This window comes from Sus scrofa, chromosome 3 (genome assembly GCF_000003025.6).
Source record: "Sus scrofa isolate TJ Tabasco breed Duroc chromosome 3, Sscrofa11.1, whole genome shotgun sequence".
In the NCBI taxonomy this organism is placed as follows: domain Eukaryota; kingdom Metazoa; phylum Chordata; class Mammalia; order Artiodactyla; family Suidae; genus Sus; species Sus scrofa.
Genome location: NC_010445.4, coordinates 18,329,356 through 18,354,712, shown reverse-complemented (window position 1 = coordinate 18,354,712; position 25,357 = coordinate 18,329,356). Strand labels below are relative to the sequence as shown.

Genomic DNA, 25,357 nt, shown 5'->3' with positions numbered 1-25,357 from the left:
CAGCAGGCATTTACCCTTTTAGCTCAGGGTTGCTCTTTGCTTCCAATGAAGGCTCTCTATTGAACACACATCAGATTTGATTTATTCACCTTTTTGGGCCACAGCAACAGCATGCACAAGTTTATAGGCCACACAGCAGTGACAACACATGATCTTTACCCCGCTGAGCCGCCAGGAAACTCCCAGATTTTATCCTTGAGGCTCCAGCCGGGCTTGCTTCACACCCCTCCTCCGTGAACGCCACCACTCACAGCTCCGAGCGGAAGCGGAGGTTACAGCCTGCCATCTTCTCAGCATAGTCGGCCTCAAAGCGCTCGTTCTGGGCCACTGTGAAGGTGCTTTTCCAATCTCCAGTGATGCCTGGGGAGGGGGCAAGGGTGGGGGGTAGGAGCGGGGTCTGGGCCACAGAGGAGGCCCCAAGTCCGGCTCCAGCTGCAGCCCTTGACCCGTGGCTCTCACCTTTCCTCATGAAGGCCGAGATGCTGTGGTCCAGGAGGTCGGAGGGGAGGGTGCGGTAGTTGGTCATGGCGTTGTTCTTCATCTCCTGGAAGGACGTGTGCTGGACGATGTCCTCCACCGTCTCCTCTGGCAGCGAGCGCCCCACAAACTCCAGGATCTTCTGAATCTCCCTCTTGGGGTTCTGGGACGGCAGAGGGGAGGCTTGTATTGCTCTCTGAGCCACCAGAAGGGACGCCCTGCTCTCGCCTTGTGGGGCTCTGGCCCCTTCTTCAACTCGGAGACCTCACACTGTGTTCCTTGGCTCTCTTTTTGCCTTCCACCCGTGACCCTTGAGTACAGATGGCTGGTTCCTTTGAAGTGAGAGGAGGCACAGTCCTCTTTCGTAACTGAAGCAAGGGCGGTAAACAGCTTCTGGGGCCTGCTCGTGTTGCTGACTCAGTGCTGGGAGAGAAGTGGGGGGCGGGGCTGGGGGCGCTCAGTCCTGCGCAGGGAATCCAGGACTGGTCTGGGGGAGGGCACGCTGGGAGGGCCTTGGCACGTCGCCACCAGGTTTCTGCCTCCCTACGTGTGTCATGGCAGGACCCAGAAGCAGGGCTGCTCACCTCCTTCATGTCTCGTAGAAGAGATAGAGGACAGGGTGGGTGTGACGCAGCTCCCACCACTCCTGCACGTGCTGGTACCAGGACCCGTAGGACACTGGGGAAAAGCCAGGGGACGTGGACACAGGGGTGGGCATTTGTTTCAGCTGGTGCCTTCCCCCCCCCCGGCTCCGCCCCCACCCCTTCCTCCAAAGTCAGCCCCACCTTCTCCGGCCATGAAGTCTTCCAGGAAGCTGTCCCACGTGCCAGGGTTAGGGTGCACTTTGGCCATACGGTAGAAGTGGTAATAGGAGACGGCCACGTCCTTTGCGTTGCGGGCGACGTAGACCACCTGGAGGGGCAGAGGACCCCCGCCCCCGGCACTGTAACCACGCGGCGTGCCAGGCGTCCCACCCTTCACAGCATCCCTCCAAGGGAGAAGGGGGCCTAAGGCAGTCTTACTGTCGACCTGCAGTGTGGGCGCCACTGAGCTGGGACTGGAACCCTGCTCTGATGCTGCAGTCTGGAACCGTGGTTTTTTTTTTTTTTTTTTTTTTTTTTTTTTGTCTTTTGTGTTGTTCCTATTTCTTGGGCCGCTCCCGCGGCATATGGAGGTTCCCAGGCTAGGGGTCGAATCGGAGCTGTAGCCACCGGCCTATGCCAGAGCCACAGCAACGCCGGATCCGAGCCGCGTCTGCAACCTACACCACATGGCTCACGGCAACGCCGGATCATTAACCCACTGAGCAAGGGCAGGGACCAAACCCGCAACCTCATGGTTCCTAGTCGGATTCGTTAACCACTGCGCCACGACGGGAACTCCTGGAACCGTGTTTTATACTAATCTAATCCCCTCAGTGCTGCTCTGCCCAGGTTTGGAACAAGGCTGGCGGGATTCTCCCAGCCCCTCCTCCACAGGCCCCTGAGCACCCAGACTCTGCGCACAGGAGTCTCAACTTCGTGGGTCATCTGACCACCCCCACCCCAACCAAAGCATCAGGCCGGTGCCCCCAGTTAACATGAGACCAGGCTGGAGGAAGTGAGGAGATCTTTCCAGAAGGCAGGGCCACAGCTGGGATGACCCCAGCAGCCTCCTTCCTCTGCCATTCACCTTGACCTTCTGGTCCAGCAGAGTCTGGGGTAGCAGGGTCAGGGGCAAGTGTGTCTTGAGGAGCCGTGGGGCTGGTGTATCTTTCAGCAGCTCAAAACCTAGGCCACAGGTAGGAAGAAGTCTGCTGAGCTGGAGCCCCACCCTGTCCTGCCTCCCTCCACTGTGCTTGCCCCCAGCTACATACCTGTGGGACACCTGGGGATTTTGAACTCAAGGAAGGGCACCCGCACAAAGATGGGGGCTCTCTGACACTTCTGCAGGTCACCACCCTGGTAGATTAGGTCCAGGATCTCGCTCACCCAGGTGGTACCTGGAGAGGGAGGGAAATGGGAGGTGAGCAGGACTGAGGTGGGGTTTGCAGTCCAGGAGAAGGGGGGGGTGCCCTCATCACCTACCAGATTTGGGATAGGTGCTGATCAGCACGTCATCGGGCCAAGCTTGGAAACTCTCCAGTGGCCCCAGTGCCTCTGCAAAGTACTTGATGAGAGGGACCCCCTTCACGTACTCCAGTGGCGGGCGGTAGGTGTCCTGGACCGGCTCCATGCTGCGAGCTCGCTCTCCTCCCCTGTACAACATCCCAACAGTGCCTTTTACTGAATGCTCGCTTCAGGGTGAGGAAAGTGAGCCCGAGGGAGCCCAACCAAGCCTTGCGCGCACTCACGGAGCTAGGGAGTGGTATGGTGGGATTCAAAGCCAGGTTCAGTGCTCAGGCAGTGGCTCAAGACTGGCTGCATTTTTATTTACCTGCAGGGCTTTTAAAATCCCAAATCAACTAAATCATTCTGTGGGGATAGGCCCACATACCAGTTTTGTGGCAGCTCTCCGGGGGTGCTCCAGTGTGCACTTGAAAAAAATCACTACTCCAGGGCCTGCCTGTCTCAGCCCCCAGCTTTCTCTGACCAAGCTTTTTCTGACCTGCTTTGGCTCCAGGCCTCCTTGCTGTCCCCTCCTTGAACTCCCTGGGCCCCTGGGAATTTTGGGTAGAAAATTCCCAAAGGCCAGCTGGGGCTTTGACCCTGCTTGCCCAGCCTCCCACCCCAGCTTGGAGAGAAACAGCCAGTTGAGTAACAGCTTGTTTAGGGGGCCACAGTCAATGAGCCAAACTGGTGACTCAGCGGAGGAAGAGGGGAGGGGGATTCAGGCCGGGCTGGAGTCATCAGATGGAGCAGGCAATCCACCATCCACAGGGAAAGAGCCGGAGCAGACAGGATGGAAGCCAGAGGGGAGCCCACAGCGCCAGGTGAGGGAGACCCAGCCCAGCCCACCCCCGAGCTAGCTCTCACCTGCCCTCTCTGGATCCTGGCCTTGTGACACCTCTGTGTCCTGTGGCTTAGAGTGGGGTATGGTGTGGTCACTGCACAACTGATCTCTGAGCCGAAGCTTTTATGGGTCCAAAGTGGGAGGGCTCTGGAGCCACAATGGGATGTGGCTGTCATCCAGGAAGGAAAGGGTGGAGTTTGGGGGGGGCGGGGCCCCTCTGCTACTCTCCTCAGCCCCAGCAGGAACCAAGTTTAGCCGGGCCTGAAAACCCAAGATGTGTGTTTACTATGTAGAAAATAGAAGACCAAAACAAGACAGCGGGCACAGTAGTTTTGTGTTTTGGTGTTTTGACCAGCCCTCTAAACTCCAGGCCCGCAAGGGGAGTGTCAAGACAGCTTGCTTTTTTTTTTTTCTTTTTGCTTTTTAGGGCCGCATCCACCCTATGGAGGTTCCCAGGCTAGGGGTCCAATCAGAGCTGTAGCTGCCAGCCTACGTCACAGCCCCAGTCTCAGCAACATGGGATCCAAACTGCATCTGTGACCTACACTACAGCTCACAGCAATGCTGGATCCTTAACCCACTTAGTGAGGCCAGGGATGGAACCCGCAACCTCATGGTTCCTAATCGGTTTTGTTTCTGCTGCGCCAAGACAGGAACTCCAAAAGACACCTTTTTCTAACGGACCCCGTCTAGAAAGGGCAGAGGATTGGAGGGGAAAGGTAAGATGCTCAGCCTCTTGTTGGCTCCAGGCCAGCCTTGAAGATGCCAAGGGTTCAGGCCAAAGGCAGCCCAAGAATATCTGGCTCTGACCACAGGCCGGTCCAAAGGGATGTGCATAGGCAGGGTGATGGGCCGGGGGCAGAGCCCAGCAGGGGAGGCTCTTTTTGAGGCAGCATAGGATAGAAAAGAGCCAGAAGGGAGTTCCTGTCGTGGCTCAGTGGTTAATGAACCCGACAAGGAACCATGAGGTTTCGGGTTTGATCCCTGGCCACGCTCAGTGGGTTAAGGATCTGGTGTTGCCGTGAGCTTTGGTGTAGTTCGCAGACGCAGTGTGGATCCCGAGATGCTGTGGCTGTGGTGTAGGCCAGCAGCTGTAGCTCCAATTCGACCCCTAGCCTGGGAACTTCCATATGCTGCAGGTGCACCCTTAAAAAAAAAAAAAAAAAAAAGAGCCAGAAGGCCGAAGTTGAATAACCCTAGGAGTTTCAAGGAGCTGGATCCCGCATTGCTGTGGCTCTGGCATAGGCTGGTGGCTGTGGCTCCAATTAGACCCCTAGCCTGGGAACCTCCATATGCTGCAGGTGCGGCCCTAAAAAAGACTAAAAAAAAAAAAGAAAAGGAACTGGGCTTAGAGAGCCACAGGACACTCCCCCCCTAAGAAAGGAGAGTGCTCCCTCAACTCCTCCTCAACTTTGCTATTTTGATTTATTTATTTAGGCCATGCCTGCGGCATGCAGAAGTTCTCAGGCCAGGGATCGAACCCACGCCATAGCAGGGACCTGAGCCATAGCAGTGACAACACTGGATCTTTAAAGCCACTGAGAATTCCACTGTCTCAATATTTGGATTAAAGTCAAGAGTCAAGCTGGGCACTGGGGCAGGGTGGGTTCTGTGTCAAGGGTGTGAGTCTCCCAAGCCCTCAAAGAACTGTGTGGCCTCAGAGGCAGGCTGGGGAGAGCTGGGAGGCTAGTCCATGCTGGGGCCAATCCCACCCCCCCCCAATTCTCCTCAGGCCCTAGTGACTAACAGGGCCTCTGCCTCCTACCCCACCTGCCCCCCAGGAAGCACAAGAAGGTACTCTTAACTCAGACTTTTTATTGTACTCTAGTAAAAACTTCCCAGAGCCACGGTGGGGGGGGAAATGGGTAAAGGGTGGGCGGAAGTTGGGGACGCTGAGGATCAGGTCTCCAGCATGTCAGTCCAGTGTTCCTGGGGAGACAAGAGGGTTGGTCAAAGACAGACTAGGAGACGGGGTGTGGGGTAGGGAGGCTGGGGCCCAAGCCACCTCTCACCTCTTCTAATTCCAAGTCCTCTTCCTCCTCGGTGCCCATCTGGCTCAGCCAGACCAGGTCTCCCCACAGCACTGAGTTCTTACAGCTACCAAGAGGTGTGGTTGGTATGAGACAGTCAGGATCACAAGCCTCCTCCAGGCCAGGACCTGGGTGCCAAGATGAGGACTCGGCTGCCCCAGGCCTGGACTTGGACCACTGGGCACCGTCTTCCCAGAGCTACACCAGGCTGGCGGAGGGGTGCTGGACTCACCCAGGGCATTGGCCCTCCAGCGGCAGAAGCTGCCCTGGCTCCTCCTGCAGGAACTCTTCTGCCAGGCAGATCACATGCGCCCTGAGGGAGCAGCCAGGGTGGGGGCAACACAGGGGACCCTCTTCATCCTGTCAGAGGTGGCAAGCAGGTAAGAGAGAAAACAGGGAGTAGGTATGTAGCCAACGGTCACTCAGAGTTTCTAGACACTTCCATAAAACAATCCTAGGAGGCCAATGATACTATTATTTGTATTTTATAGATAAGGAGACAGGCACGGAGAGGTTAAAATACTTGCCCACGAGGACTGAGCTGGCCAATTTTTTCTGGGTGTTAGCAGTGATTATGGCCAGGGCAGCCAGAACTAGAACTGTTAGGTCTCAAAAACAAGAGAGGAAAGGAGTTCCCATCCTGGCTCAGTGGAAACCAATCTGACTAGCACCCATGAGGATGCAGGTTGATCCTTGGCCTCCCTCAGTGGGTTAAGGATCCGCGTTGCCGTGAGCTGTGGTGTAGGTCTCAAACGTGGCTCAGATCCTTTGTCGCTGTGGCTCTGGCGTAGGCCTGCGGCTACAGCTCCAATTGGACCCCTAGCCTGGGAATCTCCATATGCCACGGGTGCAGCCCTAAAGAGACCAAAAAAAAAAAAAAAAAAAAAAAAAGAAGAAGAATAAAAGGATGACAGGAAAGTACACACGAAAGAGTGGCAGTTTTAGATGGAGAGCAAGCAAGACCTCACAAAAGAGAGGTGGCACTTTATCAGCACAGAAGGTCTAGGGAAGAACCTTCCAGTCAAAGGGGAAGGGCAAAGCCCTGAGCGGGAGCAGACTGGCGTGGGAATGGCGACAAGCACAATGAACCCCATTTTTAGAGATGGGGGCAGAGTGGACAAAGTGTGTCAGTGGGCTGCTCAGGCCCTCAACAAACAGCTTGATCCTAAGCCCTGTGAACCCTACACCTCCTGACCAGGGGACCAGATGGAGCGGCTCACCTGGAGTGCGCAAGCGCACACGGTGCACAGAGCCTCCGCGGCGTGCTGCGGCTGGGACTCGGACTCCATGCTGGCCAAGGGAACTGCGCCGCACTTCCGGGCCAGGGCCCGGGGCGGCGGAGGCCCGAAGGCCAGGGGCACGTGCGGTGGCGGTGGCGGGCAGAGATCCTGGCGGAAGTCGGTGCGCAGCCAGCGCAGGGTGAGCGGGAGGCGCGCCCACGGGGGCACGCGCAGCATGTGTGCCAGCACGCGCAGGTGGAAGGCGAAGGCTGCCTCGCCGCGCAGGCGCGGACCCAAATGGGCCAAGCGGCGCGAGGCCTTCGGGTGCTGCCAGGCCCATTCGAACTGCAGGTGGGGGGTATGGAGCTTCAGGGCCGCCCAGGGAAGGCCTCAAGCCCTAGGCACCGCCCCTCAACCGCGTCCTCCCACCTTCCCATCTCCTTTCTTACCCGAAGGGCGGCCACCGCGGAGGGGAAGCCGTGTACTATGAGCACCATCTCCCTGGGGATGAGAAAGTGGGCGCAGCCTGTGAGATCCCTTCCCCATCTGGTGTCAAACTGAAAGCCCTAGTCATAATGCGCCTCCAGTCCCACGCAAAAGTGGATCACACCTGACCTCAAGCTTAGCCCACGAGGCCCTACCCCGTCTCCTCGCACCTGCTAACCTTAGGTTAACCCCCAGGCACAGGTACTTAATTGCCCTTCTCAGTTCCTCTCCCTTCCAGGCTTCCTCTGTTCCAACCCAGCCTTGTTCACCAAGCTCCCTGTCGCTGGACCAAACCTAGATCATCATTCCCCTGCCCACCCAACCCCCTCCTCTGAGACCCACAGCCAAGTTTCACAGTGCTCCTGCGCTCCATCCCCGCGATAGGCCCTCTCTAGTCCCTAGGACCCCGCACCCAGCCCCTTGGGTCAGCCTCCATGCTGGCCCCGCCCACCGTCACTGGCCTGGCCCCGCCCCTCTCGGCCGGCCTCTCCCCCGCCGGGCCACGCCTTCTCCACGAAGCCCTCCTCCTGACTTTGGCCAGCTCCCTCTTACCAAGGCCCGCGGCCACTGGTCCGCCAGGCCCCGCCTTTTTTACGGCCCGCGTTGTGCTGCTGCTCCCGACGAGCAGGGTTGACTGTGAACCCCACGTAGACGCGACCTCGGTGTCGAGGGTTCAGGCAGTAGAGCAGGTAGACGCCGAAGAAGCGCCCGGCCCTCGCCGCGACCCCCGCGGGGCCCATTGGAACTTGCTCTGGCCTGTGACCCTGGAGAGAGCAGGCTTGCCAGGGCTGCCAGATGCTTGTCTAGGAAAAAGCGCTTGGGGCGATCCCGAGTACCCTAAAGGCCACAGCAGTGCAGGCTAGTGCACCCTCTCCTAGCTGGACCTAGGGTATTCAAACCGGCGCACAGAACCCAGGCTGCTATGCAGACGGCAGGCACCAATGGGCGTCCGCTGGGGCCGATTCGGTCCTTATGCAGACTCTCATTGGCTGACAGATGTTAGGAGCAGAACCCCCCAGGATTGTTGGAAAACCGGGCTTGAGAGAGGACGGAAGTGCTGAGTTTACCGACGCCTTAGTAAGGGCGGAAGTAGAGGTCTCAGCGGAAGTGGCGCCAGTAAGGGCGGAAGCAGTGTGGCCGGGGTCCGGGCTGGGGTTCCGTCCCCGCTGGGCTGCTGCCCTCGCTGGGCTGCTGCAATGGAACTCAGCGCCGATTACCTCCGGGAGAAGCTGCAGCGGGACCTAGAGGCTGAGCACGTGGTGAGTTCAGCGGCCTAGACTTGCCCGACGAGGGCAACAGGGCTCCTGGGGGGCGACTTTGGCACCACCCGCACCATTCTGCCCCGTAGGAAGTGGAGGACACGACTCCCAATCGTTGTGCGTCCAGCTTCCGAGTGCTCGTGGTGTCGGCTAAGTTCGAAGGGAAGCCTCTGCTTCAGAGACACCGGTGAGACCCCTCGGGACACCTCACTCAAAGCAATCCCGCTTCCGGGACCACATCCCTGGCCACTCCCCAAAACCTGACTCCCTCACGCCCGCCAGTGTGGCCCAGAATCGCAAACCACGACCCCAGGGATCCCACCTTTGTGGCCTCTACTTCAAATATTAAGATCTAAGCCCGCTGCCTCTCTAGTTTCCAGGTGCTGAGGGCACCTCCACTCTCCCGGCTCACTCTAGCTTTGGGGACCGCGACCCAGGCCCTGACGTGCCTTTTTCTAACCCCATCTCTCTCCCAGGCTTGTGAACACGTGCCTATCGGAAGAGCTTCCGCACATCCATGCCTTTGAGCAGAAAACCCTGACCCCAGAGCAGTGGGCCCGTGAGCAGCAAAAATAAGGAAACCAGACCCACACACCTATTAAATTATGAATCAGGGCCAGCTTCTGTGTCAGTGTGGTGTGTGTAGGAGGGTGGGAAGCATGCAGAGGCTGAGTCTAGGGCCTGGCTTCTCCCTACCTCTTACTCTCTCCATTGTTTTACTTTGGGCAACTCCCTCTCCACACATAGGCCTCTGTGTCTATAAAGTGAAAGTTCTCTCTTTAAAGTCCCTTCCAGGGTAGGCCTCACAGGTCTACTCTGTAATTCTTGGTGGACTCCCTAGGGGTACTGCCACTACCCACCCAACTCTCCCCCCCTCCCCCGCCCCATTCATTGATCATTGCTGGGGGTTCCTGCTCTGTCCTCCTTCAAGATGAACAGATAAGGAGTTCCCGTCATAGCTCAGTGGTTAATGAATCCGACTAGGAACCATGAGGTTGCAGGTTCAAACCCTGGCCCCGCTCAGTGGGTTAAGGATCCAGGTTGCCATGAGCCGTGGTGTAGGTGGCAGACGAGGCTCAGACCCTGCGTTGCTGTGGCTCTGGCTCAGGATGGCGGCTACAGCTCCGATTAGACCCCTAGCCTGGGAACCTCCATATGCTGTGGGTGTGGCCCTAGAAAAGACAAAAAGACAAAAAAAAAAAAAAAAGATGCATAGATGAGAAAGTGCTCAGGGTTTCAGGGTCCTAGGCAATTTAACAAATCTCTCCCTGTCCCCCAAGATAACCCCAGTGTCAGAGGCGTAACAGAAGATCCGCACTTCCTCTGGCAGTTCCCCCAGCCCTTCACAGCCTCAGGGACCTGGTACCCCAGCAGGGGCTTCCCAACATCTGCACTGCTGGTGTTTTCTAGGTCACTGCAGAAGGTTCAGTGACCCTTTGGCCCTGGCCTTGATGTGTCTACAGCTGCCCCTGGGGCGGTGGGGAGGTTTCAGGAATAGAGGGCTGGGCGGGGCATAGAGATAGCACGAGAATGAGGCCAGCCAGAGCCACAGAATAGGGGCAGGTGATGTCCTAGTGTCAGGGGTTTTATTTTGGTTTTGGGGGGTTTGGTTTGGTTTTGCTTTTTTAGGGCCACACCCGCAGCACATGGAGGTTCCCAGGCTAGGGGTCCAATTGGAGCTGTAGCCGCTGGCTTACGCCACATCCACAGCAACGCCAGATCTGAGCCGCATCTAGGACCTACACCACAGCCACAGCCATGCCAGATCCTTCACTCACTGAGGGAGGCCGGGGATCAAACCTGCATCCTCATGGATGCTAGTCAGGTTCATTTCCGCTGCATCACAACGGGAGCTCCCCAGTGTCAGCCTTAAACACAGGTGCCAGGATTGGTTAGGCCTGGCACAGATGAGGCCCCCGAGACCCAGGAGGGATGGCGAGTAACTCAGCTGGGATCAAGGCCTTTTGAGGGGGAGACATTACAGAGTTCCACCATCCCACCCACCCTATTCCCCTATTTTCAAGGCCAGTTTCCTTAAATTACTGCCATTCCTCGCTTCCCGCCCTCTTTCCTATCAGAGGGAGAATGTTAAAGCTGGAGGTCATGGAGCTTAGGTGCTAGCCCTTCTGGGTCTCAAGGATCTGTTCCTGAACTTTTTTTCAGCTTCCCTGGGCTGGGAGGAGAACGAGTGACTGCTCACAAGTCTTGCTTCGCTAGGAGGGCCCATTGTCCCCGGGAGCTGGAGGCTGAGACCCAGGCTCCAAATGTTCTCTCTGCACGACACCCTTGATTGGATCCACCCCCTGCATCCACATCCAGAGCTGGTGTGGCATTCCTCCCCATTCTATAGATGAGCAAACTGAGGCCTGGAGAGAAGTGACTTGCCCACAGTCACATGGCTTGCAGAGAGGTTGAGACCCAACTGGACAGACAGGGACATTTGTACGGCATGCCGAAGGGAGGTGGGACTTTGAGTGGGACGTTTAGTCCTCGTTGTGGTCCCGCATGGATGCACGAAGCCCTGCTATGGCCTGGACACTCATCCCTAAGAGTGTCCCAGCTTGGTGGGGTGGGGTGTGGGGGGGTGTCACCTGCCAAGTTGGCCATCAAAAATCCACTTCCAGGAGTTCCATTGTGGCACAGCAGTAATAAACCCAACTAGTATCCATGAGGACACAGGTTTGATCCCTGGCCTCACTCAGTGGGTTAAGGATCCAGCGTTGCCATGTGCTGTGGTGTAAGTCCCAGACACAGCTCACATCCCAAGGAGCTGTGGCTGTGGCATAGGCCGGTAGCTCCGATTGGACCCCCAACCTGGGAATTTCTATATGCTGCGGGTGTGACCCCAAAAGCTATGTATCTACTTCCAGGAGTTCCAACTGTCACGATAGGATTGGCAGCATCCTGGCAGAGCTGGGTGGGACAGCAATTCAATGCCCTGCTCGCCTGTGGGTTAAGGATCTGGCGGCATTGCTGCAGCTGCCACTTAGGTCACAACTGCAGCTTGAATCTGATCCCTGGCTTGGGAACTTCCATACACTACGAGTCTGATCTTTAAAACAAAAAAAATCCACTTCTAAGCCCTCTCACAGAGGCCAGGCCCACAGACAGGGCTTGAGGCAGCAGCATTGTGCAGGGAAGTCTCTGAACTAGAAGGGGAGTCTTAGCCATGACTCGGGATCTGCCCCTCAGCAGACGCCTCTCCTGCTCTGTGCCTCAGCTCCCCCACCTGTAGGCTAGGGTTGGCCCGTTGCTTTGGTTCTAAGCTTTCTTCTTACAAAAGGACCCCTTAGGGAGTTCTCCTTGTGGTGCAGTAGCTACGAATCCGACTAGGATCCATGAGGATGTGGGTTCGATCCCTGGCCCTGCTCAGTGAGTTGAGGATCCAGCATTGCCGTGGGCTCTGGTGTAGATCGCCAACGCGGCTCGGATCTGGCATGGCTGCGGTGTAGGCTGGCAGCTATAGCTCCGATTGGACCCCTAGCCTGGGAACCTCCATATGCCAGGGGTGCGGCCCTAACAAAAAGCCCCTTATTGTGACCCCTTGGACCTATAGTTTGAGAGACGCCATGTGGTGCTAGTTTCATTTCTCCCGCAAGCAGCAGTGTAAGTACAGTTGCATGCAGCCTGCTGTGGCTGACTAGGAAAGGCAGATTGGGGGTAAGTGTGAGAATGCCTGAGGCTCCAGGCTGGAGCCCCAAGCCGCTCAGACCCACCAGCTGGACAACAGTAGGGCTCTCAACCCACATCGGCGTGGCCTGGCTCCCACTCGCCACGGTCTGTGCCTGTCTGTGGTCCAGGGCATTTGGAGGCATCTCCCGGGTGCCTGCCATGGGTCCGTTTCATCAAGGCTACGGAGAGGGAAGCTCAAGGACAGGTCAGTTCAGTAGACCCTGCATCCAGTGACCAGTCATCAGAGTCTGAGCGATACCAGAAAATAAAGCCATTTTATTATTATTTTCTTATCTACCCCTGCGGCCTGAGGTGTGGGAGTGGAGGGAGTGAGATGCCATCGGCCCCGCTGCTGGTCCTCTACTTGGCCTGGACTGTCTCCTCCAGCGTATCCAAGCGCTTCTGTAGCTCCTGCACCGTGGCCTGGAGCTTCTTCATCTCCTCCTCCAGCCGGGATATGGCATCCTGGGGGGATCCAGGGCTGCGTCAGGCCCAGCTCCTTCCTGGCTGCTAAGCCTCCTCCCAAGAACCCCAGGGCTTGGGCCCTTCTGTCTCTCAGCCAGAGAGCCGCAGGCCTATAAGCCTGAAACCTGTTTTCCGAGGCTGAGTCTGGGCTGCCCCAGCCTCCTTCCCCTGGGTCAGGGACCACATCGGTAGCAGCCCCTGCCCTACCTGCCCCACCTTCCCATCCTGATTCCCAGGCTGCCTCTCACCGAGCTGGGAGCACCACTGGCCTCTGGTGTCGTCCTCCTGCGCCCAGTGTCCAGGCCCCGGTTGACCCTCAGCTCCCGGCTCTTTGGGGGCACATAGCCATCCTTGAGGGAAATGAGGAGGGGCCCGGCGTCCCGGCCCCCCAGCCACTCCTCGGCCGTGAGGGCAGCATCAGGCCCCGCGGTGGGCGGGTACAGGTCCTCCTGGAACAGGTCCGACTGTGGGGCAAGGCCAAGGCTGGTTAAGAGGATGCTCGTGTCGCGCCAGCACCCGGTCCCTCCGAGAGCCCGGGGAGGGGCGCGGGAGCATCACCTTCCTAGGCACCGTCATGGCAATGGGCTCACACCTCCGCTCGTGCAGCTTGTAGAACCTGTGGAAACAGGCGGGTGAGCAGTGCCCACAGCATTGCTGCACTGGGACCGAAGGGCAGCGCTGCCCAAGCAGCATGCTCAGGTCAGGGACCGGGGCAGTCACCTGGCAATCTCACACTTGTTCACCTCCAGACCACGCTTGGGCATGTAGCCCATGCCACGCTGAGACTCCTTAGAACTGAACATGGACAGATAGTGCAGGAACGGGGCCTCGGAAGTGATCTCGAAGTACCGGATAGAGCTGTCACCCTGCAGGTGGTGGGCGCGAGGGAGGATCAACTGATGCCTCCAGCCATCACGGTCCTTTCCAAGTCCCCTCTGCCCACCTCGCTCCCCCCGACCCCCTGCCCGCCTGGGCCACCTTGCCACAGAGGTAGACAATGTTGGTGTCGGGGTCAAAGAAGGGCAGCAGGACGCCGCTGCTCGTGTCCAGCTCCTGCAGGGACAGCGGCTCCTCCAGGTGTTTCTGCAGAGACGGGTGGGAGTAACAATGAGATGGGCCACGTTGGGAGGTGCAGTGATGGAGGGGTGGGGTGGGGGGCTCAGAGGCCAACCAGCAGAAACCCCCATCTCACGGTGGGTCAACTGAGGCCATGGCCATCCGGCCAGGCACGTGGCAAGGCAGGGACCAAGCCTTTAGGCTTGGCTCTGCTCCCCACGCAGCACTCACCGTGTCCCACAGCGCCACCTGCCGCTCACTCATGCGGCTGAAGCCGGTGGTCAGGATCTTGCCATCAGACACAAACACAGCTCGCACGGGCCGGGTCCCCTCGTGGGGACGGTCCTTCTCCTGGAAGGAAAGGGAGGGGGTCGGTCAGGCACCTATCCGCACACGCACCTTCAGGGCCAGGCCCCAGCTGGGAGCTAGAGAGGGCCGCCTCTAGGGGCCCAGGGGGCGATGGGTAGGCGGGGGCAAGCCCCCGGGGTCAAAGGTCACGGCCACTCACCGCTACAATGGTGCCTTTGCGGGGCTCAATGATGCGAACTCGCTTGTCCCGGCAGGAGGTGCAGATGAGGGCGCCGTCTCGGCTCCAGTCCACGCTGTAGATTGTGTCCGGGTGCACGTCCGAGCCCAGCGTCAGCACGGCCGCCCCAGTGCCCACGTCCCACACCAGGATCACGTTGTCACAACCTGGGCGATGTCCCCAGTATCAGAAGCCTTGAGCCTCCCACCCTCGCTGTCAGGTGACCAGCCCTCCCGGGTTCTCCCCCCCAGGCACCTGCACTGAGCAGCACGTTCTGGGCCGTGGGGTGCCAGGCCACGATGCCCACGCGCTTGGTGTGGCCCTCCAGGGTGACGACAGGCTCCCGCAGGGGCAGCGTCAGGCCCCCGTCAGGGATCTCCCACACCTGCAGAGAAGGGGCGAGTGAGTCCTGGGGGTTCCCAATGTCCGATCCAGTGCTGAACTGCCCCCCACTTCCCCGCCCCAGCACCACCCCCCACTCACCATGACCGTGCAATCTTCGGAGCCACTGGCAATGACATTATCATTGTGCGGGCACCAGGCGATGTCCAGCACGGGCGCCGTGTGGCCACAGACCATAGGCGCATTCTTGTCCACACGGCCAGTCTAGAGGACACAGCAGGGCCTCTGAGGGGGGTGCTTTTGCCCTCCAAAGCCCATCCAACCCCTACCTCCCCAACCCCTTCAGAGAGGTACAGAGGGGAAAGCTGTGGGGTCGCCAGGTGACAAAGCAGGGCCTAGAGCTGGAGGGTTGGGACAGCTCAGCAGGGCTGGCCACGGGGAGGGCAGGATGCATATGTGGGGCTCGCCTTACAGTCAGACCCTGGCCAGGCTGCTGTCATCTCTATCTCAGTTTCTCATCCCTTTCCCTGTGGCCCAGGACCCGCTCCCCCATCCCAGCTTCCCCAAGTGAGGCTTCCCTGGGACTAACAGGCCAGGGCCCTGGGCGGGGACAGGCTTGGGGGCATGGGGGCGTTGTCTTGAGGTTGGGGTTCCCTAGGGGAGTGTGTGGGAATGGAGGGGCTGTGGGAACGGGTCCTCCCAAAAGGACAGGGACAGGGGGACGTCTGTCATAAGTGGCCCCCAGGCGGGAGCAGAGGTTTGGAAACGGCCACTTCCGGGGACAGCTGCTGCAGCAGGGCTTCCTGTGTGAAGAGCAAGCCCAGCTCTCACCACTTCCTCTTCTCTTTGTTTCCATCGGCCCTTTTAAGGTAACAACACAGGGCCCATCTCCCCTTCCTGTCTCACCCCTCGAGAGCACAGGAGTGTGCTGGGGGTGGGGGGTCAGCAGACAGCATGAAGGAGGGGCAGGATCCGAGGGAGGACTGGCTCAGGGGCAGGGGGAGGGGGCTTCTGGATCATCCCTGCCTGGGAGCGGGGGGTCCGAGCTTGCTGGGTTCTTAAAGGCTCAGATGGACCCCCACCCAGCGTCCCTGCAAACCCTCAGAGCACCGCTGGGCCTGCCCAGACCCCAGCCCAGCCCTCTCTGTGCTCCCCAGGGGAGCAAGCTGCAGGCTGAGACGTGGGAGGCCTGGCCCTGGGTCTTCAGGACTTACTGTATGACCCTTCCTGTGTCACCTCCCCAAAGAGCTTCAGCTCCCACCCAACCATTGCATGTAGGAGCTGGAAGAAGGGTGAAGTTCAGCTGATCCAGCTCCATTGTACAGACGATAGCACTGCGGCCCAGGAAGGTTTGGTGACAGTCACCTAATCAGGACCCCCGAGAGGCCACTGGATGACCAGAGGCCACCTAGGACTCCAGGCGCTCACCTTGCTCAGGGGCAGTACCAGGAAGGCCCCGCCCCCGCTGGCCTCACAGATCAAGGCCACGAACTTGGGGTTGACAGCACAGAAGCCACTGTCCCAGGTGGTCTGTGAGACGCGCACGTCCTCATAGCACTGGTCGGCCTTGGCTGGCTGTCCAAACACGTGGCGGAACTTGCTGGAACGGACCACCTGCCGGCTCATCCTGGCGGGCACACAAGTAGAAGGCTTTTCTCCCTTTGGGTCAACGCGGACCTTACACTGGTCCCCGTCTCCCCCAGGACACCCCTGGGCCTGGCCTTCATGGTCTCAGCTAACTTCCCCAGCTTGTCTCCCCGGCGCCCTGCTGCTGGCCTCTGTAATTGACATCCCGCTACCCTCACAGTGGCCTTGCCCGACCCCCCTACCTCTGGCTGATCTGCAGGGCCCACCCACCGCAGCCTGGCTCCTGTACCCTCGGCCTCGGGGGCAGAGCCCGCTGTGGGGTGGCCCCTGGTGCCGGCCCATTTGTCCCACTGAGTGGCTGACAGACACAGAGTCCTTCATCCCCCGCTGGGTCACACTCCGGGCCTTCCGTGTGGACAGCTTGGAGGGTGGGGTCTCTCAGTCACAGGGTCCAAACTTCACACCCTCACACCCACGTGGGGAGCCTCCTAAAGGCCAGGCACTCCCAACCTCCAGGCTCAGGGCTGGACACACAGAGGGATGTGGCTTGTGGGTTTGCCCAGGAGGCACTTCTTCAGTGGCTCAGTGGCCCTCTGGGCACCAGAAACAGGCAGATGGCTGGGGCCCGAGCATCTCCTCTTCCATATACCTCTCTGCTTCCTGCCTGGCCTGGTTCCTTCCCCAGCCCCTCTGGAACCACCCATGGGAAGGGAGCAGCCGGCACTCACTTCTTGGAGTCGGGCTAGGACGGTTCCCCCACCCCACGGTTGCTGGATGGTCAGTGCGCAAAGCCAAGGGGCCTGCCTCTGGCTGCCCACGCTCCAGGCCGGGTCCTGGTGCCCAGCAGCATCACCTTCCAGCTCAGCGTGGGGACCTGTGCTGCCCACTCAAGAGCACCCTCCGGGCCTCTCCTCCATCACCTCAGCTCCACCCTTTCACCCTCTGCCTTCTGGCCTAGCCCTTTGGTGTGTGGGGGGGCTGCTCCAGCCACCCTTGCCCACCCTGCGACTCTCCAAGGGGCTCCTGGGTCCACCTGCCCAGAAAGCGGGTGAGGAACCTGTGTGTGGGGAAGCCCGTCTGGGGACAAGGGGGGATCCTTCCCAAGTGAGAAGCCTGGATCTGGGGAGCCAGGAGCCCCCAAATTGGAGGTTGGGAGACAGGAAGCCAGCGCCCCACCCTGCCTCCTCCCCCACCGCAGGTACTAGGCCCGGAAACCACGGAAAGGGGAACTTGGGCTTTTCTTGTTTTGCTCTCAACCCCTTCCTGTCTCCCAGCTCAGGGCAGCTGCTCGGTGCACCCCACCCTGCCCCCCTCCCGCCCCCAAACTCGCCCAAAGATGCCAAGGGGAGTCTGGCCAGCACATGTCCTGACCCCCGGGCTCCCCCACCTCCATCATGGCTGCGGTGGCCCCTCGCCCTCGTCCCCTCACCGCGCCCTCCCGGACACACGGATGGACCCGCCCACGCGCACCTGCACCCTCAGGCGAGTCCCTCCACGCGGGGCGTGGAGCGGCTCTGTCCCCATCGCCGAGCCAGCTCGCTTTGACAGTCCGTCCGCCCCCACAGCCCGCTCCTGCCAAGCCCTCGCCTGCCCCACAGGTGGCCCAGAGCAGCGATGCCGAGTCCCGCGCCCCCGTCCCCGGGGGGTCTTACCTGCTGCTGAGAGAGGAGTGACCCCCCAAACGGAGGAGGGAGAGGAGGAGGCGGAGGAAGGAGCTGGAGGAGCCGGAGACTGCCCGCTGAGGATGCTCTCGTCAAGACAATGAATGAGAAGCGGCGGCGCCCGCCTCCTTAGGGGTGGCAGCGCCCCTTTGGGCGGAGCTCTTAAAGGGGAGAGCCCTTCGCTCCGCCGAGGCGCCGCCTCGCCCAGCGGACCGACCGCAGCCTCCCCTCCCCTCCCCTCCCTCCCTCCGTGGAGAAGCTCCGCGCCTTCGCTGCCAATGCCAGACCAAAACAGATGCTGTTGGCCAGTGGCTGCCAATCTCATCTTTTAATGTCAAAATGCAAAAATAACCTGTTCCTTCAGCCCACCCCTAGCCTACTCGCCACCCTTTCCCTGGCCATCATGGAAGAGTCCATCAGTGCGCCCCCCGGCGGGCCCGGGTACAGGCCCCCCGTGCCCACCCCCAGCCAAGGCTGTCCTGCCTTCTGTCGCCCCCACGGAACAGAGCTGGGGAAGGGACAGGAGGAGGGAGAGCCACCTGCAGGCAGGAGACCTGGCGTCTGTCCTGGCCCCTGCATTTACAAATGGGTGGCCCCGGGAGAGTCTCTTACCCTCTCTAGGTCTGTGTGCATCTAGGAGCACCTCTGCCCTGCCTGCCTCAAGGGGGAAAATGGAATAATTGGGCGCTTCTTTGGGCGGGGAGGGGTGGGAGCTATAGAGGTGAAGGAGTCGGAGTTGGGCAGCTAGCGGAAGGCAAGGCACAAATAACAGCTCTAATGAGCTAAGTAGAAGAGTTGCCACGGTGGTGCAGTGGGTTAAGAATCCTACTGCAGTGCCTTGGGTGGCTGCGGAGGCACAGGTTCGATCCCCAGCAGTGGATTAAAGGATCCAGCTTTGCCTGCAGCTGCTGCAAGAATTCAACCCCAGGTCTGGGAACTAACAAAAAGAAAAAGAGCCAAGTAGGAGTTCCTGTCGTGGCACAGCAGAAACGAATCTGACTAGCATCCATGAGGACACAGGTTCAATCCCTGGCCTGGCTCAGTGGATTAAGGATCCGGCATTGCCGTGAGCTGTGGTGTAGGTCACAGATGTGGCTTGGATTTTACGTGGCTGTGGCTGGGTTGTAGGCCAGGTGGCTACAGCTCCGATTTGACCCCTAGCCTGGGAAGTTCCACATACCACGTGTGCAGCCCTAAAAAGACCAAAAAAAAAAAAAAGCTAGAGGAGGAAGCCTGGGCTTCAGACTCAAGAGGAAGGAGTTGGTTCCCAGCCAAGAGACTGCCTCATAGAGGTAGAAACACCGGGGGCAGGGAAGGCTTGCTCTAGAATCATTGCTTTCTGAGTTTGAGTCCTGGCTGTCACACCTACAGAGTGATCTTGGGCAGGTTCCTTAATCTCTGTCAGCCTTAGTTTCTCTGGCTGTAACAGCCTCACACCTACCATGAGATTATGGAAATGGATCTTTTTTTTTTTTTTTTTTTTTTTTTTTTTTTTTTTTTTTTTTAATGGCTAGACCACAGCATATGGAGGTTCCCAGGCTAGGAGTCGAATCTGAGCTGCAGCTTCCGGCCTACACCACAGCCACAGCAACTCGGGATCCAAGCCATGTCTGTGACCTACACCACAGCTCATGGCAACACTGGATCCTTGACCCACTGAGCGAGGCCAGGGATCGAACCTGTGTCCTCATGGGTCCTAGTCGAGTTCATTCTGGCTGAGCCCTGATGGGAACTCCGAGGTTATGGAAATGGAAAGCTTTCTGCACCTTATCTGAAGTATAGCAAGTGCTTCATAAATCTTACCTCTCATCACTGCTACTTTTTACAGAGTATTTGGGCTGAACCTAAAAGGCTGAGAAGGAGCCACGGGTGTGACCGGAGGACATCTTGTCAGCTGAGGGGCCATCTGAGCAACAGCCATTAATGTGATTCTATAAGCGACTGGTTCAAACCCTCCCTCCGCCATGGACTGGCTGTACCATCTTGGGCAAGAGGTCTAACCTCTCCAAACCTCAGTCTCACAGTTCCCTTTGTGGCGAAGCAGAAACGAATCCGACTAGGAACCATGAGATTGCACGTTCAATCCCTGGCCTCGCTCAGTGGGTTAAGGATCCGGTTTAGTTGTGAGCTGTGGTGTAGGTCACAGAGTCAGCTCGGATCCCACGTTGCTGTGGCTGTGGCGTAGGCCAGCGGCTACAGGTCCAATTCGACCCCTAACCTAGGAACCTCCATATGCCGCGGGAGTGGCCCTAGAAAAGGCAAAAAGACAAAAAACAAAAAACCCTATGGGTTGTATTTCACCTGAGAGCCTGCTCCTGGATGAGACTGGATGGTGTGGGCAGGAGCAGAAGTGACACGAATAATAGCTGGCATTTACTGATTGCCTACTATGTGCCGGGCACTGTTCTAAAACACTATAAATGTAGAGTTCCCTGGTGGCCTAACAGCTAAGGACATGGCATTGTCACTGCTGTGGTTTGGGCTCCATCTCTGGCCTGGGAACTTCCATATGCCTCGACCCTGGCCAGAAAAAACAAACCAGGTGTTCCCATCATGGTGCAGTGGAAACAATTCCAAATTGTACCCATAAGGATGTGGGTTCGATCCCTGGCTTTGCTCAGTGGGTTGGGGAACCGGCGTTGTTGAGAGCTATGGTATAGACCAAAGACGCAGCTCAGATCTGGTGTTGCTGTGGCTCTGGTGTAGGCCGGCAACTACAGCTCCCATGAGACCCCTAGCCTGGGAACCTCCATATGCTGTGGGTGCGGCACCACAAAAACAAAAACAAAAAACAAAAAAAGAAAAGGAGAGGAAATATATTAAAAGAGTCCTAAGAAACTAATCAACCAACTGTAATATGTGAACTTTCTTTGACCCTGATTCGAACACATCATCTGTAAAAGGTGACCTTTTTTTGGCCATGTTTGCAACATGCAAAAGTTCCTAGGCTAGGGATTGAATTGAAGCCACCGCAGTAACCCAAGCCAAGCAGTGACAATGCCAAGTCCTTAACCCATAGTCCACCAGGGAACTCCCTAAAAGGAGATTTTTAAGATTAGATTCTGGTCACTTAAAACCAATGTCCTGACTAGTCCAAGCAGCACTTGGGTCTAAAGTGCCACACCAGCATCCCGTCACTGAAGGGTCTCAAGAGATCCATGAGGTGTTTTTGTTTTTGGTCTCTCTTTTACAGATTACCAGACCGAGGCTCCCAGAGACAAATGACCTACCCACGGACACATGGGATCCAAATACAAATTTGTTTGACTCTGAAACCCATGGGTCCATTCAAAGTGTCTGGTCGACCTCTCAAAGCAGAGGTACACCCGAAAGCAGATAGCAGTGGGGTCAGGAGACCAACCCAGGTCCGAAGATGGTGGTGGAACAGGGGAATGGCATGACACTTAAACTGGGTCTTAAATAAGAGTTTGCCAAGCTGACAAGGTAAGGGAGAGAGAGAAAAGCAAGGAACAGCCAATTTTTTTTTTTTTGTCTTTTTGTCTTTTCTAGGGCTACACCCTTGGCATACGGAAGTTCCCAGGCTAGGGGTCCAATCGGAGCTGTAGCCACCAGCCTACACCACAGCCACAGCAACCTGGGATCTGAGTCGCGTCTGTGACCTACAGACCACAGCTCACGGCAACGCCAGATTCTCAACCCACTGAGCGAGGCCAGGGATGGAAACTGCATCCTCATGGATACTAGTCAGGTTCATTAACCACTGTGCCACGACGGGAACTCTGGAATGGACAGTTTTAAGGCAATGGTAAGCTCTGCACCATGGCTGGAGCTCAGGGGCTTGGAATGAAGGGGAAAGGGCTAAAGCTTGAAAAGATCAGCAGAAGGCAGACCATGAGGGACCTCAAATTGTGTCTTCTTCAGGAGTTTGCGCCTGTAGACAAGAAGCCCACTGGAGTCTCTATGTAAAGAACTGATAGGGTCTCTTGGTTTCATTTGTAAGAAGTTACATTGGGAGCCTGGACCCTGCCCCTGTGGCCCCCAGGCCTTCTCACAGTTGTGGTCCCCCATCCACCTGCAGCTCCACCCTGACCCACATTCAGGAACCTTAAGCGGGAGGGAGATGAAGACGCCTCATCCACAAGCTGGTCACTTCTTTTTTTTTTTTTTCTTTCCTTTTTTGTCTTCCCTGCAGCAGATGGAGTTCCCAGGCCAGGGATCAGATCCAAGCTACAGTTACTGGTCACTTCTTCTTCTTCTTTTTTTTTTTTTTTCTTTTTCTTTCCTTTTTTTGTCTTCCCCACAGCAGATGGAGTTCCCAGGCCAGGGATCAGGTCTGAGCTACAGTTGTAACCTATGCCCCAGCTGCAGCAACACCAGATCCTTTAATCCACTGCATGCACCGGCCTCAGATCAGATCTGGTGCCACAGAGATGCTGCTTATCACATTGCACCACAGTGGGAACTCCCACCAGCCACTTCTTATTAGCATCTACTCAGGCTGCCTTCCTCACCTTTAGGAGATGCTCCTTTTTTTTTCTTTTTTTTTTTTTCCCTTTGTCTTTTGTCTTTCGAGGGCCACACCTGCGGCATATGGAAGTTCCCAGGCTAGGGGCTGAATTGGAGCTGTAGCTGCCGGCCTACACCAGAGCCACAGTAATGCCAGATCCAAGCCAAGTCTGTGACCTACACCACAGTTCACGGCAATGCCAGATCCTTAACCCACAGAGAGAGGCCAGGGATCGAACCTGCGTCCTCATGGATGCTAGTTGGGTTCATTAACCACTGAGCCACGATGGGAATTCCGAGATGCTCCTATTTTATGGAGAAAAAGACACGAGAACTCTTTCAACCCCTCTGCTCCCGCCACCACCACCACCACCTCCAGCTGCTATGAGCAACCATATGGTCACCACAGAAGACGTGTTCTCCTGGGGCCCTGGGCTGGTGCCCTTCCCACTTCCTCAGTGACCTCACTCCACCCCTTGACCCCTTGCTCCTGCATTGCCAAGTTCTCCTGTCTGCAGACCCTCTCTGTTCAATATCAGAAAAACAAGCTGAGGTCCCCTGCGTCTTTGGGGGAACCTCCCTCAAGTTGGCAACCTCAAACCACTTCCCTATCTCAGTTGTAGCATTCACAATCAAGTTTCTTGAAAGAGCTGTTTACACTCACTGTCCCGCTTCCTCATCTGCTGCTTATTCTCATGAGTCTGGCTTCTGCTCCCATCACTCCACGTAGACACACCACTGCCACGGCCACCCATAATCTTCTGATTATTACATCAAATAAGGACGTTTCGGTGATCATCTGGTGCTACGGACTACTCCCTCCCTTTGGAATCTTTCTTTTTCTTTTCTTCCCCCGCCCCCACCTGTGGCATGCAGAAGTTCCTGGGCCAGGGATTGAATCCACCACAGCAGCAACCCGAGCCACAGCAGTGATCATGCCAGGTCCTTAACCTACTGTGCCACAAGGGAACTCCTCTGGAATTTTTCTTTGATGCCTGGGCCCTACTGTCTCCTGGTTCTCTTCTTGGCTCTGCAGCTTTCTCTCAGTCCCCTGCAGGGTATCTGCCCCCACCCCCAACCCTGGCCTTTGTGAAACATACTGTATGTGGGATGCTCCCTGGAATACCCCCTCTTCTCCTGGTCCCCTAACTCCCCACACTGTCTCTTCCACATCCACAGCTTCAGTTACAAATTTTGACATTCCCTTGTCTTGCTGTCCATCATCACCCGAGCTCAACATGCTCCCTCATTCCCCAGGTCCAGGGGCTGAGCACTCCAGTGTCTCCAAGGGGAAGAGTGGGGGTGGGTGTTCGGGCCAGGGGAACTCTACGGACTGGAGGGACTGCGGCTGCCCTAGCCCTTTGTCACCAGGCAGGAATGCAGGTCCTGTATAGCTAAACCTTCCAATTTTTCAAGACAAGTTAGATATATGGATTTTCACATCAAACCAATTCAAACGTTTCTAAAAATCAAAGTTCCTGTCGAGGCGCAGCAGAAACAAATCGGACCAGGGGTCATGAGATTTCAGGTTCGATCCCTGGCCTCGCTCAGTGGATGAAGGATCTGGCGTTGCTATGGCTGTGGTGTAGGTCGCAGACGAGGCTTGGATCCTATGTGGCTGTGGCTGTGGTGTAGGCTGGCAGCTGTAGCTTCGACTGGTTCCTAGCCTGGGAACCTCCATGTGCCGCGGGTGCAGCCATAAAAAGACCAAAAAAAAAAAAAAAAAAGAAGAAGAAGAAGAAGAAATAAGGATATTCACCCAAGAAGGGCCACATTGATTCATTCCAACCATGCTGCATTTTTGGAAAACTACACCATCCACTGATCCACTTCCACCACTGATCCACTTCCATTTTGGAATTATCCCTCCAACCGCATCACACGTGATATCCATGCAGAATTTTATCTTAAAGCCTCCTCAGCCCAGGAAGGGTCTTTCCTAGTGATACAAATCTCTCCTATAGCCTTGGAAGCTGTGCAATAAAATCCCAGAACATGAATACTGCAGCCTACGCCACAGCGGTGGCAACGCCAGATCCTTCACCTGCTGTGCCACAGCGGGAGTGCCAGCTCCCTCTTTTTATGGGTAATGAAACCAAGACCCAGACACCACAGTTAATTAAGCAGAGTCGGAACAAAATCCGGGGTGTGCACTCCCCCAGTACAACGCTACCAGGTTGGAGACGAGATCCTTGCCTCTTTTTCACACACAGCTGCATCTTAGACACAAAACAAATACATACCACGTCGTCAGGCGTTTTCAAAGACCCATCAGGTGTTCTGCTTCCTTTTTTATGGTAAATAAAACCAAAAACGGAATAGAAAAAGGGGCGCACTTGCTCTTGGGTATAATAGATTGTTTTCACATCATGCGTGGCTCTTTCTGAACTCATTTCCTTTCATCTATGTCCAGGTTTTACTCTCATATTTATACAGCATCAGAGCATCTAATTCAAACTACAAGCCCGGAACTTGTCTCTTGTTTTTGCCATTATAGTTGATTTACACTGTTCTGTCCCTGTCTACTGTACAGCCAAGTGACCCAGTCGTAAGGAATTTGTGTTTATTAGCCAGGTCTCTTGGGTTGCAAGTTACAGAAACCTAGCTTCAATCGATGTGAGCAAAAGCAACCACAACAGAAAAGGAATTTAGGGATCACACAACTGATAAGTCCAGACTGGATCCAGTTGGCTCCAATGATGCTGTCAAGAGTATCAGAATTCTCAGACGTGCCCTTGTGGCACAGCAGGTTAAGGATTCAGTGTTGTCGTTGCTGTGGCTCAGGTTGCTGCTGTGCTGTGGGTTTGATCCCTGGCCCGGGAACTTCTATTTGCTGCCAGTGCAGCCAAAAAAAAAAAAGGAAAAAAATTGGATTGGTGGTTGGCAGGGACATGGGGTCTGGACAGAGGATGGGGAGTGGTTGCGAATGAATTTTTTTTTTTCTTGGAGATGAAAATGTTCTGGAATTAGCGGTGATCGATGTATAACTTTGTGACAATGCTAAGGACTAAAAATTGCTGAATTGTACACTTTGAAAAGGTAAACTTTATATAATGTATATTTCAATATATGTTATAAAATACATATTTCAATAAAACTGTTTTTTTAAAAAGATTATATGTGGCCTTACTCTATTCCTTTTTTTTTTTTTTTTTTTTTTTGGTCTTTTTGCTATTTA

The 25,357-nt window shown here is 56.5% G+C and overlaps 4 protein-coding genes across 6 annotated transcripts; 1 reads left to right on the top strand and 3 right to left on the bottom strand.

Annotated features, from left to right (window-relative positions):
- SULT1A3 (sulfotransferase family 1A member 3) lies at positions 60-3,508 on the bottom strand. Its single transcript, NM_213765.1, is given in 9 exon segments — positions 60-360; positions 460-640; positions 1,062-1,072; positions 1,075-1,155; positions 1,263-1,389; positions 2,149-2,246; positions 2,333-2,458; positions 2,544-2,713; positions 3,432-3,508. Coding segments are annotated over 8 exon segments (885 nt in total). The 5' UTR covers positions 2,692-2,713; positions 3,432-3,508; the 3' UTR covers positions 60-247.
- On the top strand, positions 3,205-9,022 carry BOLA2B (bolA family member 2B). Its single transcript, XM_021088036.1, is given in 6 exon segments — positions 3,205-3,388; positions 4,058-4,127; positions 8,141-8,270; positions 8,273-8,403; positions 8,493-8,590; positions 8,880-9,022. Coding segments are annotated over 6 exon segments (609 nt in total). The 5' UTR covers positions 3,205-3,308; the 3' UTR covers positions 8,980-9,022.
- Positions 5,204-8,212, bottom strand: SLX1A (SLX1 homolog A, structure-specific endonuclease subunit). 2 transcript variants are annotated; one of them, XR_002342910.1, is made up of 6 exons: positions 7,697-8,206; positions 7,108-7,159; positions 6,659-7,003; positions 5,671-5,798; positions 5,421-5,566; positions 5,204-5,337 (listed from the first exon to the last, which is right to left on the bottom strand). XR_002342910.1 is itself a non-coding variant. In XM_021088035.1 (6 exons), the coding sequence occupies exons 1-6, from the start codon at positions 7,882-7,884 to the stop codon at positions 5,308-5,310; spliced, it is 828 nt and encodes a 275-aa protein (XP_020943694.1). In that variant the 5' UTR covers positions 7,885-8,212; the 3' UTR covers positions 5,204-5,307. The 2 variants fall into 2 exon arrangements, 1 of the variants encoding a protein (XP_020943694.1); XM_021088035.1 differs by having other exon boundaries at positions 5,421-5,505; positions 7,697-8,212.
- CORO1A (coronin 1A) lies at positions 12,332-17,900 on the bottom strand. Of its 2 annotated transcripts, none has more exons than XM_021088028.1 (11): positions 17,704-17,900; positions 15,893-16,091; positions 14,606-14,728; positions 14,378-14,507; positions 14,105-14,289; positions 13,828-13,947; positions 13,519-13,623; positions 13,261-13,406; positions 13,099-13,156; positions 12,789-13,004; positions 12,332-12,540 (listed from the first exon to the last, which is right to left on the bottom strand). In XM_021088028.1, exons 2-11 carry the CDS (start codon positions 16,088-16,090, stop codon positions 12,436-12,438), a joined length of 1,386 nt encoding a protein of 461 aa, XP_020943687.1. In that variant the 5' UTR covers position 16,091; positions 17,704-17,900; the 3' UTR covers positions 12,332-12,435. The 2 variants fall into 2 exon arrangements, with proteins under 2 accessions (XP_020943687.1, XP_020943688.1); XM_021088029.1 differs by lacking the exon at positions 17,704-17,900 and adding an exon at positions 16,780-17,248.